This window comes from Drosophila erecta, unplaced genomic scaffold (genome assembly GCF_003286155.1).
Source record: "Drosophila erecta strain 14021-0224.00,06,07 unplaced genomic scaffold, DereRS2 tig00000000-arrow-pilon, whole genome shotgun sequence".
NCBI lineage: Eukaryota > Metazoa > Arthropoda > Insecta > Diptera > Drosophilidae > Drosophila > Drosophila erecta.
In genome coordinates this window covers 9,759,097-9,775,009 of record NW_020825194.1, presented here as the reverse complement: position 1 = coordinate 9,775,009, position 15,913 = coordinate 9,759,097, and the positions used below count along the sequence as shown (strand labels likewise).

The 15,913-nt window shown below is 50.3% G+C and overlaps 6 protein-coding genes across 7 annotated transcripts; 2 read left to right on the top strand and 4 right to left on the bottom strand.

Moving 5' to 3' along the window:
- Nucleotides 1-31: 31 nt before the first annotated feature.
- LOC6554795 (endoribonuclease Dcr-1) lies at nt 32-7,436 on the bottom strand. The gene is made up of 5 exons (XM_001982190.3): nt 6,525-7,436; nt 4,650-6,466; nt 2,985-4,593; nt 826-2,927; nt 32-763 (listed from the first exon to the last, which is right to left on the bottom strand). Exons 1-5 carry the CDS (start codon nt 7,333-7,335, stop codon nt 353-355), a joined length of 6,750 nt encoding a protein of 2,249 aa, XP_001982226.1. The 5' UTR covers nt 7,336-7,436; the 3' UTR covers nt 32-352.
- Nucleotides 7,437-7,474: 38 nt separating this feature from the next.
- Nucleotides 7,475-9,303, top strand: LOC6554794. Its single transcript, XM_001982189.3, has 4 exons — nt 7,475-8,416; nt 8,475-9,029; nt 9,086-9,139; nt 9,198-9,303. The coding sequence occupies exons 1-4, from the start codon at nt 7,622-7,624 to the stop codon at nt 9,267-9,269; spliced, it is 1,476 nt and encodes a 491-aa protein (XP_001982225.2). The 5' UTR covers nt 7,475-7,621; the 3' UTR covers nt 9,270-9,303.
- LOC6554793 (protein vreteno) lies at nt 9,297-11,899 on the bottom strand. Its single transcript, XM_001982188.3, has 6 exons — nt 11,491-11,899; nt 11,019-11,429; nt 10,139-10,955; nt 9,888-10,072; nt 9,637-9,830; nt 9,297-9,582 (listed from the first exon to the last, which is right to left on the bottom strand). Exons 1-6 carry the CDS (start codon nt 11,793-11,795, stop codon nt 9,425-9,427), a joined length of 2,070 nt encoding a protein of 689 aa, XP_001982224.1. The 5' UTR covers nt 11,796-11,899; the 3' UTR covers nt 9,297-9,424.
- LOC6554792 (chromobox protein homolog 1) lies at nt 11,884-12,731 on the top strand. Its single transcript, XM_001982187.3, has one exon. The coding sequence runs from the start codon at nt 11,995-11,997 to the stop codon at nt 12,706-12,708; it is 714 nt and encodes a 237-aa protein (XP_001982223.1). The 5' UTR covers nt 11,884-11,994; the 3' UTR covers nt 12,709-12,731.
- Nucleotides 12,723-13,878, bottom strand: LOC6554884 (mitochondrial ribosome-associated GTPase 1). Its single transcript, XM_001982186.3, has 2 exons — nt 13,598-13,878; nt 12,723-13,545 (listed from the first exon to the last, which is right to left on the bottom strand). Exons 1-2 carry the CDS (start codon nt 13,794-13,796, stop codon nt 12,773-12,775), a joined length of 972 nt encoding a protein of 323 aa, XP_001982222.1. The 5' UTR covers nt 13,797-13,878; the 3' UTR covers nt 12,723-12,772.
- Nucleotides 13,879-14,105: 227 nt separating this feature from the next.
- On the bottom strand, nt 14,106-15,882 carry LOC6554883 (O-glucosyltransferase rumi). 2 transcript variants are annotated; one of them, XM_026977134.1, is made up of 3 exons: nt 15,787-15,882; nt 15,480-15,708; nt 14,106-15,420 (listed from the first exon to the last, which is right to left on the bottom strand). In XM_026977134.1, the coding sequence occupies exons 2-3, from the start codon at nt 15,613-15,615 to the stop codon at nt 14,321-14,323; spliced, it is 1,236 nt and encodes a 411-aa protein (XP_026832935.1). In that variant the 5' UTR covers nt 15,616-15,708; nt 15,787-15,882; the 3' UTR covers nt 14,106-14,320. The 2 variants fall into 2 exon arrangements, with proteins under 2 accessions (XP_026832935.1, XP_001982221.1); XM_001982185.3 differs by lacking the exon at nt 15,787-15,882 and having other exon boundaries at nt 15,480-15,722.
- Nucleotides 15,883-15,913: the final 31 nt, after the last annotated feature.

The window sequence follows — 15,913 nt, the reverse complement described above, 5'->3', positions numbered from 1 at the left end:
CAAATATTAATTACTCCGCTCACAGATCGTGTTCCACTTTGCACGGTACCTTAAAAGTTTTGTAATTTTATTAATTGCTTATGCAAAAAGTTTCATTACAATTTGATCCACTGTTTTCGAGGAGGTTGCATATTTATGTTTCTACACGTAGCGCAGATATTTTCAATTTTTAAAATTCCATTATATCGATATTTCGATAGGAGTGTAACGTGCAACATTTTTTGCTCAAATTAGACTAGTGTCATTGGTTATTCCGACATAGACAATATATTTAAGATTTGTACAATTAATGTTCTTAAGCCTAAAGAAATGATCATTAAATCTAATGAAACACGATTGCAGCGATGACTTCTTAGTCTTTTTTGGCTATCAAGCCCTGCTTTTTGAGCTGGCGCAGAGCGCATTTGGCCGCCGTGCACTTGGCAATGCGATAGTTGCGCCCGATGCCACGGAAGGTTCCTTTGCAGAAGACATCCACGGTAACGCGCACCCGTCGCCCATCCGCCAGCTTCTCGGGCTTGCCGAATTTGGCTGTTTCCGGCTCCAGCTCGAGCAGCTCCCGAATGGGCGATTTTGGCACTGAGTTGCTGAACTGTTCGATCTCCGGGCTCATCATGTTGCTGTATACGTGCCACACCACGTCCAGTGACATGTTTGAGTCCAGGAAGATGGCGCCTGCGATCGACTCAAAAACGTCGCCCAATGCCTTGGGAACCTCAACGTCCTCCGCGTCATCGCACTCCTCCTCGGACAATAAGTAGTACTGAAACAAAGTAGAGTAGTACAATTAGATGTAGCATTATTAGTGACTTTCCTTTCACCCACCTCCTCACTGATGCTATGACCATTCTCCTGCTGGATCCTCACGAAACGGTCAATCACATCGTTAAGACCCGGCGATAGGTGCCTGAAGAACTTGTGGAAGCCATGGCGAACAGCCAGAGAGGCGAATATGGTGTTATTCACCAGTGCCGACCGCAAATCCGTTAAAGCGCCCGGAGAATGCTGGCGGGGATCTTCGTATAAATGCCGCGTAATTAGGTAATCTAGTACAGCATCGCCCAGGAACTCCAAGCGCTGGTAGCAATCCGTCAATCGATTGGGTGTGTAGCTGGCATGTGTCATGGCTTGCAGAAGGTACGAACGATCCCGGAACTTGTATCCCAAACTCTCCTCGAACACCTCAAAACCACTTAGTAAATGGTCCAGCTCCTCCGTAGCGTTGGGAGCAAAGTGCAACAGTGGACTACGCGGTGTGGGCCATGCTCCGTAAACGGTAACCATCTTTTCGACGTTTGGTTTGGTGCTTCCGGGTATTCGGTGCTCCTGGTTAGCCCCCTCCAGCTGCCTGGTGATAGGGAGCACTCTTACTCCCAGCCAGGCCATAAAGAGTAGGGCCCCTCGGGGCCCGCACTCAATGAGATAGGCTCCTATGAGGGCTTCGACGCAATCGGCAATGGACTTATCGGGAATGCTGTGCTGGGAAACAAGGTTATAGGGAATAAAACAGCTAAAATCATTGCAGCTGTCGTTGGAGTCGTCAAGTTGCCCGTTTTGGGCACCTCCATTCTGCTCCAAGCCCAGGGCTTCGGCTTTTTCGCGGACCATCTCGCAGATTTGCACGCTGCTGAGGTTCTTGATGTCTAGCAAATCAGCAAGCTTCCAATGGTGAGTGGGGATCTTCGCCTCGATGAGCGCCTTTTCCAGCTCCTTTGGCACGTAGTAGCAGGGTGGCAGCCAGTTGTCGTGGGGCTCGAATTTAGTGGCTATCATATATTCACCAAGCCTCTTGCGTCTGCCCAGACGATAGAGATTAAGATTGGCAACCTGCTTGGAGCGCAGGTGACTTAGCTTTCCCTCGTGCACGTTCTCGTAGGTGATGTACAAGTAGGTGGTAATGGCATACTTCAGAAAGGAATCTCCAATTGTCTCCAGTCGCTCTAGATTGATGCCATCGTTAGCATTGGACATTGTGAGGGCTTGCAAAATGATGCTGGGACTGGGTCCTGGATGACCCACCAAATCCGGTTGTCGATCGAAACTGAAGCCAGCTGGTAATATTGCTGATGATATGGCCTTCTTGGCAGTAGGTGGCTCAATTTCCATTCGATCATATTGCAGTTTCAGTTGCTTGTCATGCAAGTTCAGCCGATGATGATCGTTGTAGTTGTCAAAACTATCTCCGCATCCCATTACGTTATAGGTCTCCTGCTCATGCCGAGCTACCCAATCCGCATTCAGCTCTACTAAATCCGACAGCAGAAGCTCCCGCCTATCACCCAGCTTTTCGGCCAGCACATTCTCATTTACATACGGCAGCAGCTGTTTCAACAGCTCCATCATCGAATCCTTTGCAACCTGAGCCTCAGCGGCATCACTTCTTTTTAGCATCAACTGCTGGTCATGCGGCACCAACATCCCGCAGGATTCAATTTCCGTTTTAAGCTTAGCTATGGATTCTTCATATCTAATGGTGGGATGTTCTTTCTGCTCCTGATCCCCATGATTAAAATTAAATCCAATGAGCAGGTTCTTGGTCTGCTGGTATTGCCGCTCGTTGGCATTGGTTGCCTGGATGATGGACAGCTGCTTCTGGCGCTTCTCCACTTCCTGGGCGGTTTCGATAGTCTCCGCCTCGTTCTTGGAGGTGAACGCAATACGCCCCGTATCGATATCATCTGCCACATCGTCGTCATCCGAACTGTAGTTGTGATGCATGTAATTGAGCGGTCCCACGTTATCGTCTTCGTCGTAGCTGGAGCCCAGCGAATTGTCCGAGTCATAATAGTTAAATGTGGGCTTTGCCGGACCCTTTCCTTTGCTCTTGGCGCCCTGCTTATTCTGACTGTTCTTCGGAGCCTTGAAGCCGCCTTCTCCATTGCTCACATCCCAGAATGTGGGCGAGCCATAGCGGGTTTGCTGATCACCTGTAATATGTATTAGGCATTATTTCTGATCCTAAGCAAAGGAATTAAATAACTTACAGAACTTAACGTTTGCCGGCAGAACTGGAAGATGGAAAGCATCTTCATCATCGTCGTCTTCTTGATTAAAGCTCGCTATATCGTCGGCCATGTCGTTTGACCAAGTGCCGATCTCAATGAAGTCATCGGCCTCTTGCAGCTTTTCTTCTCCCTCAATGATTAGTTCGATTGCACTTTTCTCAACTTTATCGGCTTTGGAATCCTTGTCTAGTTGGGTCTCCTTACTTATCGGCTCCTTCTCAACTTCAACTAAGTCCTTGCCATTAATAGTATCACCCTTAAGGGATTCCTTTTGCTTGGACTCCCGCGATTTCTTTAGCACCTCTGATAGACTCCATCCAAAGTCTAGCATGGGCCACTCGAAATCCTCATCTTCGATCTGTTGCCTTCCTAGCCCCAGATCCGCAGAGACCTGTTTCCGAATATCGTCGGCCAACAGAAGACCATTAATGCGGTATAGGATGCAGGGCAGACACACGGCGGTTCGCCACAAGGAGGCGGGGAATGGATGCACAGTGCAGAGCTCTGGCACAAGGATCTGCTTCTGCTCGAGATTCTCGCGCTTTGCCCGCTTTGTCTCCTCCGAACTAGTGGGTAGAGCAACGCCCTTGCGATTAACATATCGTGGCGTGAGGAAGTTTAACCGAGCACTGGTGTGATCTACATCCAATAGCGGCTGCGAGGCGTTCTGAATGGTCAGACCATACTTGACGAGGTAGTAGTGCTTGAACGTGCGGTAGTTGTCACCAGGGAAGCAGCTGAGTGGGGATAGATGTGGACATATCTCTGCCACATAGAAATACTGCGGTTGATCCTGGTTGCGATACCACGGCATCACGACGGCATCTTGAAAGCGTTGGGCATCGAACGGCTGCGCCTGGCGCTCCTCATCGGGCACTGCCCGAGGCATTGTATTTCCGTTGGCTTGGATCAGCTCTAGGAACTGCCAGTCGATGTGCTTGCCGCCTGCTGGTGCTTTCACGGTGGGCACAATAAAAACACAATTCTCCGTGGAGTCTGGATCGAAGAGCATGAGAAACTTTTGCAGACGCAGTACATTGGTGAAGGTGTAGTTTAAAAATCCGTTGATGCAGACTATTTGTTCGCTAGTTAGTATCACGCGCTCCTTAGCCAATTCCAGCGAAACCTTCACCTCACCGGAACGCGTGAATATCGAGAAAGCACTCAGCTTGGGTATCCGTTTCGTGGTGAGAATGCCAAATCCCTGCTGGGCATCTTCGGGCGGATAAATCTTACGGCCCCGCGTGTTTTGCTCTTCGGGAATGGGACATTGTAGCGTCAGCTGGATGAAGTACAAATAGCATGGTGCCCCAGCAACTGGACGGCAATCGCAAAATTCGGATGCAATGCGTTTGTAATAGTACTGACGCCGCTTTGTTGTTCCCGGACGAGGTTCATCGCTTAGCTGCACAATCTGTTCGTCCTCTGGCTCCAGTTCAAAGCACTCCCAGTCCGGTTCCAGGGCGCGAAATCCCTCCTTGCCGATAGGCTGCAACTGATCGTCTAACTCACCGATCCTGTGCAGTTCAACGCATGCCTGCAAGGCAGCCAGTCGACGGGCCAGTGTTTGAGTGGGCATCGGAAGACCCTAAAAACAAAAGAGATAGTAGGAAATCTGAAATAGTTTGTATTAAAGGCACTTACCACAATGTCATGCTTCAATGGCGAGTTGATGGGCAGCCGGAGTGTGTACTGAAACATAGTCACGCCAGCCCTTTCGTTTCGGGTGCAGCGCCACAGAGCCGTCAACTTGGTGAACGTGTCGCTAGGCAGTCGAGCGCAGTACTTGTTGACCAGGGCAATAGCAGTACCCAGATCCACGGAGGCTCCTGTTAGGAGGTGCGGCTTGGGGCGGTAGGCGGCCAGACAGGCACTGAAACGTTCCGCCTCGCTCTGCTCCTGCTCCGGCGGCTCTGTGTTGGCGCACTTGGATAGCAGCATCTGCTCGATCTCGCGATATTGAGCCATTTGGTGCACCAACTCCTTGGTAGTGCTGGTTAAACGATCAACAGATTCGATGTCGGCTGTGGAATCACTGGTGTCTTCTGACTCCGTTAAAGAGGACAGTTCGCACTGGAAGCGCCTGGACTTTTGTTCTGTACTGCTCTCGCTTGGAGACGTGTTACTCATGCTGACGGCCTCGTCGCTGGAGTTGCTAGTGTCTAGCAGAGCTATGGCTGGCGATTCGTCCTGGATCTCCTGTAGCTTAATGTCGCACGCTGTCGGAGGTTGTTTACTGAACACTTCGGGATTGAGGATCTTGACGGTTCCGCGTGCCGTGCCAAAAGTATATGGATCCGAACCGGACGAGTTTGGCATTGCTGAGTCGTCAGAGTCACTTTCCGCCTCTGTAGTATCACCAGTCCCGCAAATAAACCGATGACTCCGATCGGTCAGCTGCACTGCACCCACAGTTGGGCTTTTATAAGTAGGCGCCACCAGGATGACATGGTAGGCAGGAGCTGCACGGGCTCGACCTTTGCACTGAACATAACTGCGATATGTGGTGGGGGGATCCCAGCGCACAACCAAATTGCACTTGGGCACATCAATACCTTCTTCCAGCACAGAAGTGCCGATCAGGACATTGCAGTCGTGCATGCGGAAGCGCTTAAGCACCTCTTCCTGCCGCCGGTGCTCCAACTCAGCCTCTTTAGGCTCTGTGGTGGGATCTGCCACCCGGTCCGTGGTGTACTGGCAGCGTAGGAACTTGAGATCGGGATCACGCCTGCTAATCTCCGCCAGCAGCTCAAAGAGAACGCGTGCCGTGTGGTTCTGGTTGCAGTAAATCAGCGCGCAGAGCGTGTCACTGCCATCATTTTGATCCCGGTGGTGGCGTCTGGTGTACACTCGTCTACGAGTTCGTGGTTGTGCTGTGTTGGTGCCAGAGCTAGGTTTCGGCTTTGCCGGAACAGGAATAGGAGCCATTCGAGCGGCGCTTCTAACCGTTTGCCTGTCCTCTGTCGTGTGCAGAATCTGCTCAAGATTGGCCACCAGGGCTCGTGTTTCCGTTGGCGGTTGGTCAAATTGATCCACCATTCGGCACCTGCTTTCCAGCGCATGAGATAACCGGTTGAAGTCCGCCTGATCCACCTGATGCCGCATCCTGCGCAGTCCGTCCGCTTGGGTCTGCACCTCTTCCGGCTTAAAGCACCTTAGTGTCTGCAACAGACGTCGCACCTTCGGGCTGGAATAGCGTTCGATGGTTTGGCGTGAGTCGCTGCCACTTCCCGGCTGGCGCTGGAATGCGTGATCGCAGAGAGAGTGCAGTTGGATGAGGGCCGTGCTCACTAGGCAGTACAGCAAGTAGTGACGTTCGTGCGGCGTCTTCACCTTTAACTTCTCATTGCTTTGGTAAAAGTGATGGGCAGCTCGCTGCGTGCACCAAGGACCCATCTCGTGCAGCACGGCCAGTAGCGAGTTGATGACGTTCAGGGGGTCCACCTTGGGATCGGGTATATCTGGAATTCGTAAGCAACTTATTAGGCTAACGATTTTACTTGGTCTTAAAGAAGTCACCTTTCAGTTCGTCCATAAACTGGTCTGTGCCGTAGATCTCGTAGGGATCGTAGCGGTGATCCAATAAAAAGGACTTGTGTGTGTTGAGCACATCGGCAAGCACCAGGGACAGTTCGTCCATCTCGAAGGGGGCGCACTGTACGATGTATTCGTGCGGTCGGGAACAGTAACGCAACACGGTGACAATATCACTGGCCGTCTCGATCCGGCAAAGCACACTCTGCTCCAGGGTAGCCAGCATGGCGCTCAGTTGCTGCAGCTCACATCCAGCGCTGTGTAGCGGTCCAGCAAGTCCGAGAATTCGCGGTCTGTCCACCGGTGCTGCTGGCATGATATGCTCCTCAAAGAGACGCCTTATCCTCTGATAAACGGCACTGTCGTGACAATCCTCCAACACAATCAGTTCGACACTGCTCAGCAGCAGCTCGCGATCTTCAAGCAGCGAAAGAAATCCCTCTGGCCGCAGGATGGAAACGTGGTAGTCCGTCCAGCAATGATCAAAGGGTATCTGCATGTCTGGCTGCTCCTGCCACACCCGCAGGTCGGTCAAGTGGGTGAGCATCGTGTAGATGGAGCATGGTTCTGTGCTAGTGCCCACCTCGCAACTGAGATAGACACTGACGCGACCACGTTGGCGTCCGCGACGCGACAGCTCCTGGAGCAGCTTTAGGGCTATGAACTCCTTGGAACTCCGATGGCCCAGACAGATAATCGTGTTCCGCTCGTAGGCGGCGGCCAGCAGCTCCACCTGGAAGTCGCGCGGCGTGAACACCGTGGTGTGCAGGTTGTTGTCACACCAGTGGAACGCCATCGTGGCTAGGGGGATGCACAAAAACACCAATGTCTCTGCGAGATTTCCACTGAAAATCGTCCAGAGCCGGCTACCATCAGCGTGCCAGTGTGACCGTTGGCTCGGCTAGCGAGAAGGGTTCCAAATACCCTTCGCAGTTCATTACTTTGGCCACACTTCTAAGTGGCTTGAAAACAAATTGCGCCTTCTCATTTTTATTATGTTCATTTACATACTATGCATTTAGCAGAATCGGGCACAATAACTTATATCTAGTGCCCAGCCCAGCTAGTAATTTTCATCTCCAATGCGGCGTTCCAAGGCTCCTTCCATGCGCCGCGCAGCAAAGCGCGAGAATGAAGATCCGCATCCAAAAGTGGAACCACAGTCACCCTGCTCCTGGCCCAACAGCACTCTACCCAGCGAATGGGGCACCTCAGGGGGCTCCCAAAGCCTGGGACCCCGAGCACTCAAGGCAGGCGAGAATCCCCTCAAAGACAGCCGCATCTTCCACGTGCTCTGGCGCAATCAGACCACCAAAAAGCACAAGACGTGGACTGGCAACGGAACCCTGGTGGTCACCGGATCCGTAGTAACGTTAAAGGATGACACTGGCAAGGTGGTGGACACCATGACATGCTTTAGGCAGCGGGAACTCAGGGAAAACGATCAGCTGGAAGTGGGCAGCAGGGATGTGGAGGTTCAGGAGGAAATTAAAACTGTGGAGGAGTGCTTTACGCAGCGCCAGTTGGAAATAGACAATTGGTGCCAGAAAATAGATGCCCAGAATGGTTATGCAGACACCTCTTCACCACTTCTTATAGCCAGGGCTCCCTTCAAGAAGATCAAGAGCGAGGCGGATGCACTGACTCCATCGCATATGGAGATCGTCCAACATAAAATGAAACATGTTTCTTATGAAGCCCCCACTTCCGGCACTTCGCATGTGTTGGAGAAGAAAATGTGTGAACAAAATTCTTTAAAGAAAGATAATCCCCCCATGGAATTCACTCAATCGGAATTTCTGTGTCTACTAGCTCCAGCTGAACTACAGAAAAGAATACTAATTTTTCTTTCAGACTATGCGGAAACTTCCAAAGTGGTAAGAAGGATGCAATCCGTTTATGTACATCCACATCAAAATCAGATATGTATTTTAGAAATCGCCATTGTTGAAGGAAGTGGTGCGAACTGTTTGCGACCATCCTGTGCTCCTAAAGACTTTGGTCAATAAAACAGAGTTGCAGGAACTAATGGAGGTACTGGACACCATACTACCGCCCTGGCCAGACATGGGACTGTACGATTCCGCCAAGTTTGAGTTTCTACACGTAATGCTGGACAATTTAGTGGCAGAGCGAGGAGAGAAATGCTGCATTTTGGCAAACAGCGAGGATTGCCTTACCCTGGTTAGGGGCTACTGTCAGAGTTATAGTTTAGACCATGCGCAGCTAGATGGTCCCAAGAAGGTGGATTTATTTAATTCTCTTGCGGAAGGGGAACCCATGGTTGGCTTGATTCTGACCAGTGACTTGTCGCAGCTTCGAGCTCTCCGCTGCAAACATCTAATAATTTATAATCTCAATGCCAGGGAGCATGCCAATAAACTGCTGGCCGTTGGGGCAATGGACACGACAATATACACTCTCATCACAGCTGGAGGTTCCACGGAGGAGTTGCAGTTCTATAGTCAAATGGCCGGAAATACAGATGATGTGAGTACTTCGAATTATCTTACTAATAAACCACTAATTGCTTTTGTAACTCATAGAATTTGGCAGACTGGACCGCAATTGAGCCACCTTTTGACTGTGATTTCTTTGAGGTATGAGTTGCATTACAATTGTCCAACTTTATTCATGAAACTTTACGTGAATTTACAGGAAACTGCTATTTCGGATAGTCTGGATTGTATTCAGCGGGTTTATTCAAGAAAAATTAAGGTGAAAACTTGAACAACTAAATATAATAAAAATACTTGAACTCCAACGTTAGAATTATATTCATAGATAAGATACTTATACCTAGGAATTTAGTTACCCTGGAAGATTTGTCCACTCTTTGGCAATCATTAGTTTTTAGTATTTCGCGCAAGCTACCTTGTGAGAATTTAGTCTAAACTTACGAGCTCCTGCAGCTTTTCAATGCGAGTGGAATAGGTATCGTTCTCCTCACAGTAAATGATCTCGCTGCAATTAATGACGGTCCCAGTGGGATAATAATGTTCCAGCCATTTGATCTGCTCATCGGTGGGCTGCTCAGGCACACCTACGAAAAGCCAGTTATAGAAACAATATCATTATCCTCAGAGAACCTACTTACCAATTAAATCCAGCTGTGTGGTCATTATAGGGAAGGCAAACTGCGGCGGATAGGGACGAATGTCGGTGACGTGGGTCGGCACTATGTTTCCGTAATCAATGAACAAAATGCTGGGATAACCGTCGCCTATTAATTCTACAGAGAGTCCCCGGCACCATTTACCTTCGTACTTAGCTATGCAAAGCTCATTTATCCTAAATGAAATGAGGTCGTTAGACAAATGGGCAAAAGAAAACGGCGAGTAACTTTACGGCGGTGCGTAGGTGGCGCACTTGGCGATCTTTTCGCCGTACTCCTGTATGTCGCGCTGCATTCTGGTAACTTCGTAAGCCAGATCTCTGGAGGTGCAGTAGACAAAGCCGCACTTCAGGAAAGTGTTGTCCATGACCACAACATCGATGTTCTTTCCAAAGCGCAAAGGAATATATGGGAGACACTAAAACCGACAAGGCGAATTACAAATGAAATTAGGATATTTGGCAATTGTTAATTTGCGGCTTACATCCTCTTTATATCCCAGATCCGATACAGACGGCTCCACAGGAGTAATTACGGTCTTGAAAAGGCGGTTGAGGCTTCTATTCAGGTCGATCTCGGTCATCACCACGATTTGCAAGCATTTGCTGAAGTCGTACTCGCGTTTCGAGTACTTAATATCGAAAACTAGGGACTGGTCCAGCTCGTACATGACTTCCCTAATGTTGGGACCCACAAAACGCCTAGGAACGCCGCGTAATTTGACGGCTACGGGGTAGCAGGGCAAACCAGCTAGATAGGAACTGCATTCATACAGATCTTCCAGCTGCGTCACTTCAACGCTTCCGAAGTCAATGCAGACCACATAGATATCCTTGGGATCATCCACGTTTAGCACCAAGGCGCGAGACATATGTCCCTCGAACTTGTAGAGCACAATTTGCCCGGAGTCTGGCCCATTCTGCAGCTTGGAGGCAGTTTTGCCCAGCATCATTACCTCCATGAGCACTGTGTAATAGGCGACATCAACCTGAATGTCGGCCGAGCGTACATAGACCACGTTAGTCTGCTCGAATGCAGTAATCCTTACTTTCGATCCGGACGGTGGCAAACCGGGTTTTGGGAACTTCCGGCCCACCTTTTCGTCCAGCTTGAGTATCTCGCCCTTGCCGCAAGCTTGCTTGTGCTGCTCTGCCACATCAGCGAAACAGGAGGCATCGCAAAAGGGCATTTTGCATAGCTTGCAGAAAGTGTCTGTCCAGTTTTGGCAGACCACGCACTTGCTGACGCCATCTCCCAGCAGGGTTTCCGTTTTGTCCTCTTCAGGTGGAGCAACGGTTGACCTAAGTGGTACAAACTATACGCGTTAGCTAATCAGGCGCAGGTTACCCTATGACCATACTAACACGGGAATGGTTCTACCGGAGCGAAAGTGCAAAGTAACCTGCGGGATTCTTTTCTCATCCTTTAGCTTGTAGACATCATGGCGCTCCAGGGCGAACTCATACTTGACATTGAGATAGCGTTGAGTTGCATCGTTGGTGGCCAACAACGAACCCCTTTGGTAATCAGCTTTGGTGACCAGCGGTGACTGCAAGAACTCCGGATGCAGTTGTCCACCGGTCGAGACGGGAACATCTCTGTTGCGATTCACTGGTGTACGTTCGGTGGGCGAAATTGCCGGACCTGGTTTTGGCATCAATTCCGTCAACGTCACCGGTTCGCTGTTGATTTCCCGATCTTTTTGCGGCCGACCAGTGACGCACTTGATCAGATTCGGATAACGCTCCACTCGCTGTCGCGCCGTCTCCAGGGATCTAGAAAAGGTTAATCTGCTCAATATATTTTATATATTGATCGTAAGTGCTTAAAACCTACCCGATATTTTCAAAGTAGACAAAGTATACGCGCGACATGCGGCGGAATTCCATCTCCTTGATGAGCGCCCGCCCAAAGAAGTTGATCAGCATCTTTTCGGTCACATAAGGACTACTTTTGGGCACCACCAAGTATGGATACTTCGCCTGCTTGGCGGCACGTTGCTCCTGTTCATCCTTGGGCGGCACAGGAGCTTCGTCGATCAGATTCTGGCCGGATTCGCTGGTGTACCGGTTGCCACCCTCGTCATAGTAGTCCTTGGCCATCGGATTAAAGGCACGCCACTCGTCCTCCGTAGAATCCATCGCACCTGAGCTTTGAAATTTCACCTGGTTTTAAATTGCAAGCGCGTGGATTGCAAGTGTGACCGCTTCGTATGTAGTGCTCTTATAACTGTTGTAAGAGTTAAGTTGGTAAAATTAAACAACCGGCAAACGGTCACACTAGCAAGTGGAAAACCGAAGCCAAGTTTATTGTAAACAATCTAATAAAAACGCAATCAAAATGGTTAAAAACGAGCCCAACTTCGTGGTGGAACGCATCATGGACAAGCGCATCACCAGCGACGGCAAGGTGGAGTACTACATCAAGTGGCGCGGCTACACCTCGGCGGACAACACCTGGGAGCCCGAGGAGAACTGCGACTGCCCGAATCTCATCCAGAAATTCGAGGAGTCGCGTGCCAAGTCAAAGAAGCGCGGCGAGAAGAAGCCCAAGTGCGAGGAGATCCAGAAGATGCGTGGCTACGAACGCGGCCTGGAGCTGGCCGAGATCGTGGGCGCCACGGATGTGACGGGCGACATCAAGTACCTGGTTCGCTGGCAATACTGCGACGAGTTCGACTTGGTGCCATCGGCTCAGATAGCGGAGAAGGATCCGCAAATGCTGATTGCATACTTCCAGAAAATGGCGCCCTACTCCCGGCACATTGCGAGCCGAATGAAGGGCGTGCCGGAGGAGCTGCGTTTGGCAGCATCGCGCACCAGTTATCCGCACATCAGCAGTGCTCCCGTCGACGTTCCGCCGGAGGTGGATCAGGCCGCTGAGTTGGCCGGACATCTCGGTGGTATGGCGCCCCAGGTGGACCAGGTGCCGCAGCACCATACGCCCATGGATCTCGCCGATGATCCCGACGATCTGGCCAGCGTTTCGTACTCGATTCCAGTGCCCGGCGTTGGCGACATTGCCATCGATGTGCCCATGGCGGAAACTCAATGATAACTCTAGCAGAATCGTCTGTTCAGTGTTTAATCTTAGCCCCTAAGTTAATGCGTATGTAAAGCTATCTCAACCCTCTGGGTTCGTCCAGATTTATGTGACCCAGCTGGCCGGAGCGAAAGAAGTGAATGAACTTTCGCGCGGCCGCCAATAAATTTGTCATCACCTCCACCCGTCCGTCGTATTGCTTGACCTTGTGGAACAGCTCCTCCCGATGAGCGTACTCCGCCAGCACGGCGCTAATGTTGTCACTGGGTCCGGAGCTGAGCTTCAGCTTCTCCACGTACTCGTATTTGCGGTGGCTGTTCAGCCAGTACAGCAGGTAGTCGGCTATCAGATCCTCGCCCACAATGTGATCGGGAAGGCAGCCCACGAGGGCCAGTTTCATGCCCATTTCATCATCTTTAATGGAGGGCTGGAGGATACCAGGTGTGTCGATCATGTAAACCGGCGGATTCTCTTGGATTTTGATGCGTTCGCCGACGGATCGCGTTATGCCCGCCTCGGCTCCCACACGTGCGGCGCTCCTCTTCTTGAGATGCACATTGCGCAGGACATTGATCACCGAACTCTTGCCCACATTGGGCACACCGATGATCATGAGATTGTGCTCGGCTGCTTGGGTGCGATTGAAGCGACTGCTCTCGCCCACGAGGCGAGTGGCCAAGGGCAGGATGTCCAGCACGCCGTGGTTGCGCTGATCCTTGCAGTTGGTGAACAGGATGTGCTGCAGTTCCGGCTGCTGCCTCCTCAGTTGCTGGAGCACGCTCCTTTGCTGTTTGGCGCCCAGAAGATCGACTTTGTTCAGCACCAGGATATGCGGCTTAACGCCACTTCCTACGGAATATATGCGTATTAAGTGGTAGCTTATGGTTGGAGACGTACCTACCGGTGATTGTGTCAAAGAACTGGGAGTTTCTGCCCGCCAATGGGATGCGTGCATCGTGAATCTCCACTATGCAGTCCACATTTCGCAGTTTCTGCTGGATTTGCCGCATACCCTTGGTCATGTGGCCGGGAAACCAGTTAATGCGCTGTTTGGCCGGCAGCCGGAAGGCATTGCGGAATGGATTCAGCTGAGCTGCCATGATGCGGAATCCATGTAATGCTATCGAAACCAAATCAAAACTTTTGATCAGCTGTTGGCCAGTGACGTAACAATTGACCAGGAGCTGTGCAAGGTGGTGTGGTCACACTAGTGAAGAGTATGTTGCATCAACCGGTGGGTGTGGCAGCACTGGCTGATTTAAATTTGAATTTCACAGATTTTAAAAGATATAAACACCTTATGTATTACAGAATATAAATTTTATGATAAAATAAAGTGAGCACAAGTTTATTTTACTATATAATATTACCTATACTTGGCTGGGTCATAATTTAAATCAAAGAGTATATACATTTTTTTCCAAATATATTGTGAACTTTGAGTCTTAAAACAAATGGCCTTGTATAAATGGCGTCTATAAAAATATTCGAGAAGTTCTTTGAATCTTGGAAATAAAAAATTCATGGAATGCGGACGAAGAGATTCATTTTGCGCTCAGCAACTTAATACAAAATGAGAAGTTGTTGATCCTAATACCATTTCAAATGCGATAGCTTCCCATCGCTACAGCTCATCCTTTTTGGGCCCGATGTAGATTAGTTGATCCTCCGGCTTCACCTCGTACTTCAGCAGCTTCACATATCGCTTGAGCAGCTTGCGCCAGTAGCACTTGATGTCCTTCATGCGCAGGTGCTCCCAGATGAAGTCGTATCCACGCTGGGCGATCTCTTGGGCCAGGGCATCGTTTTTCCTGAAGAAGGACAAGATATCCTCGTACTCCTGCTGACTGGGGTAGCTCTTGAGCGGCACATAATGCACCCAGGGCTTCAGTTGGTCGTAGAAGAACTCCTGCCACTCGTCGCCCACATGGAAGACCAGCGACTTGCAGAGGAACAAATGCTTCAGCCGGAAACTGGCGGCCACACCGCGGAAATTGAACAAGTACTTGTACTTGCAGTGGTCCTCGAAGGAGACCTCATCAGCGGCCGGTGCGTCCAGGGTATCCTTGGGCGACTTCCAGCCCTGGTTTTTGGTGTATTGAGCTTCGACTAGCTCCGGATTGCGGCGCGAGAGCAGGATCAGAGAATCACGTTCGTCGGAGGTGCGGGAACCGCGAAAGAAGCCCAGATTGCGTTTCTGCGACCAGGGAATAGCTGCCGCCCGCTTCTCCAGCTTCTCGCGCATCTGATCCCAGCGTCCAATGCCACGCGGATGCAGCTTGGTGGCCGGTCCACCGGCCCAGAATGTCCACGCTGGATACATGATGTCGCGGTACTCCTTGGTCTTGGAGAACGAGAACACCGGGCCACCTGCCGCGTTTCCCCAGGCCGCATTCAGCTGCGGATAGTCCCTGGTGTTAATGACCAGGTCCATGTCGGGCAGCGTCGTCACCAGCGGCAGCAGGAAGTGCTCGATGCCCTCGCAGCGGGCTGGGAACATGCAGTTGGCATCCCGGTACAAGCGATGTCCGTAGATCTTGTATTTGGTGCCGTATCGCGCGGAACTCTCGATCATCTGCCGGGTGACACCTGTTGACTTGTATGGCGCGAGATCCCGCTTCAAGACAGCCGCGTGGCAGGAGCAGTCGCTGTCCTTGGGATCACTGCTGCAGGGCTTGTAGTCGGCGTTAGCCTTCTCGATCTGGCGACGTATCCTGAAGCTAACTAAATTAAGGGGAGTAGTTAAAATCGAATATAATCAACGCCGGCAACGAGTTGCTTACATTCGTCCTCGTTTATTTGGTCTGGCTCACTTTGTCCGCAGGATTTTTGATCGGCACTGCAGAGTCCGTCATCTTCTGCACATCCTGTTCTTACAAAACTAATTAATAATCCGATTAATATATGATTTATTAGCATTTCTTCGGAAGTAAACAAATTTGTGGCCTTTGGTTGCGGCGTCAGCAATGGGGCTGCCAACTTAATTGAAAACGATTAACATTTCCAGCAACGCTGTCAGTAAAATATAGTTAAATATAGTTTTAAATACAACAAAGCTACTACAAGTTAAGCAGAAAAGAAAACACTTACTGCAATTTAGCTGCAAATAACTTAAGTGAAGAAATTAATTAGTGGTATTACTTTCAGTACCTGGCAGCCCTGGCAGCAAAGCAGTGATTCAACTGTTACTCTCTTAGGAAGACCATGCCACTGCATT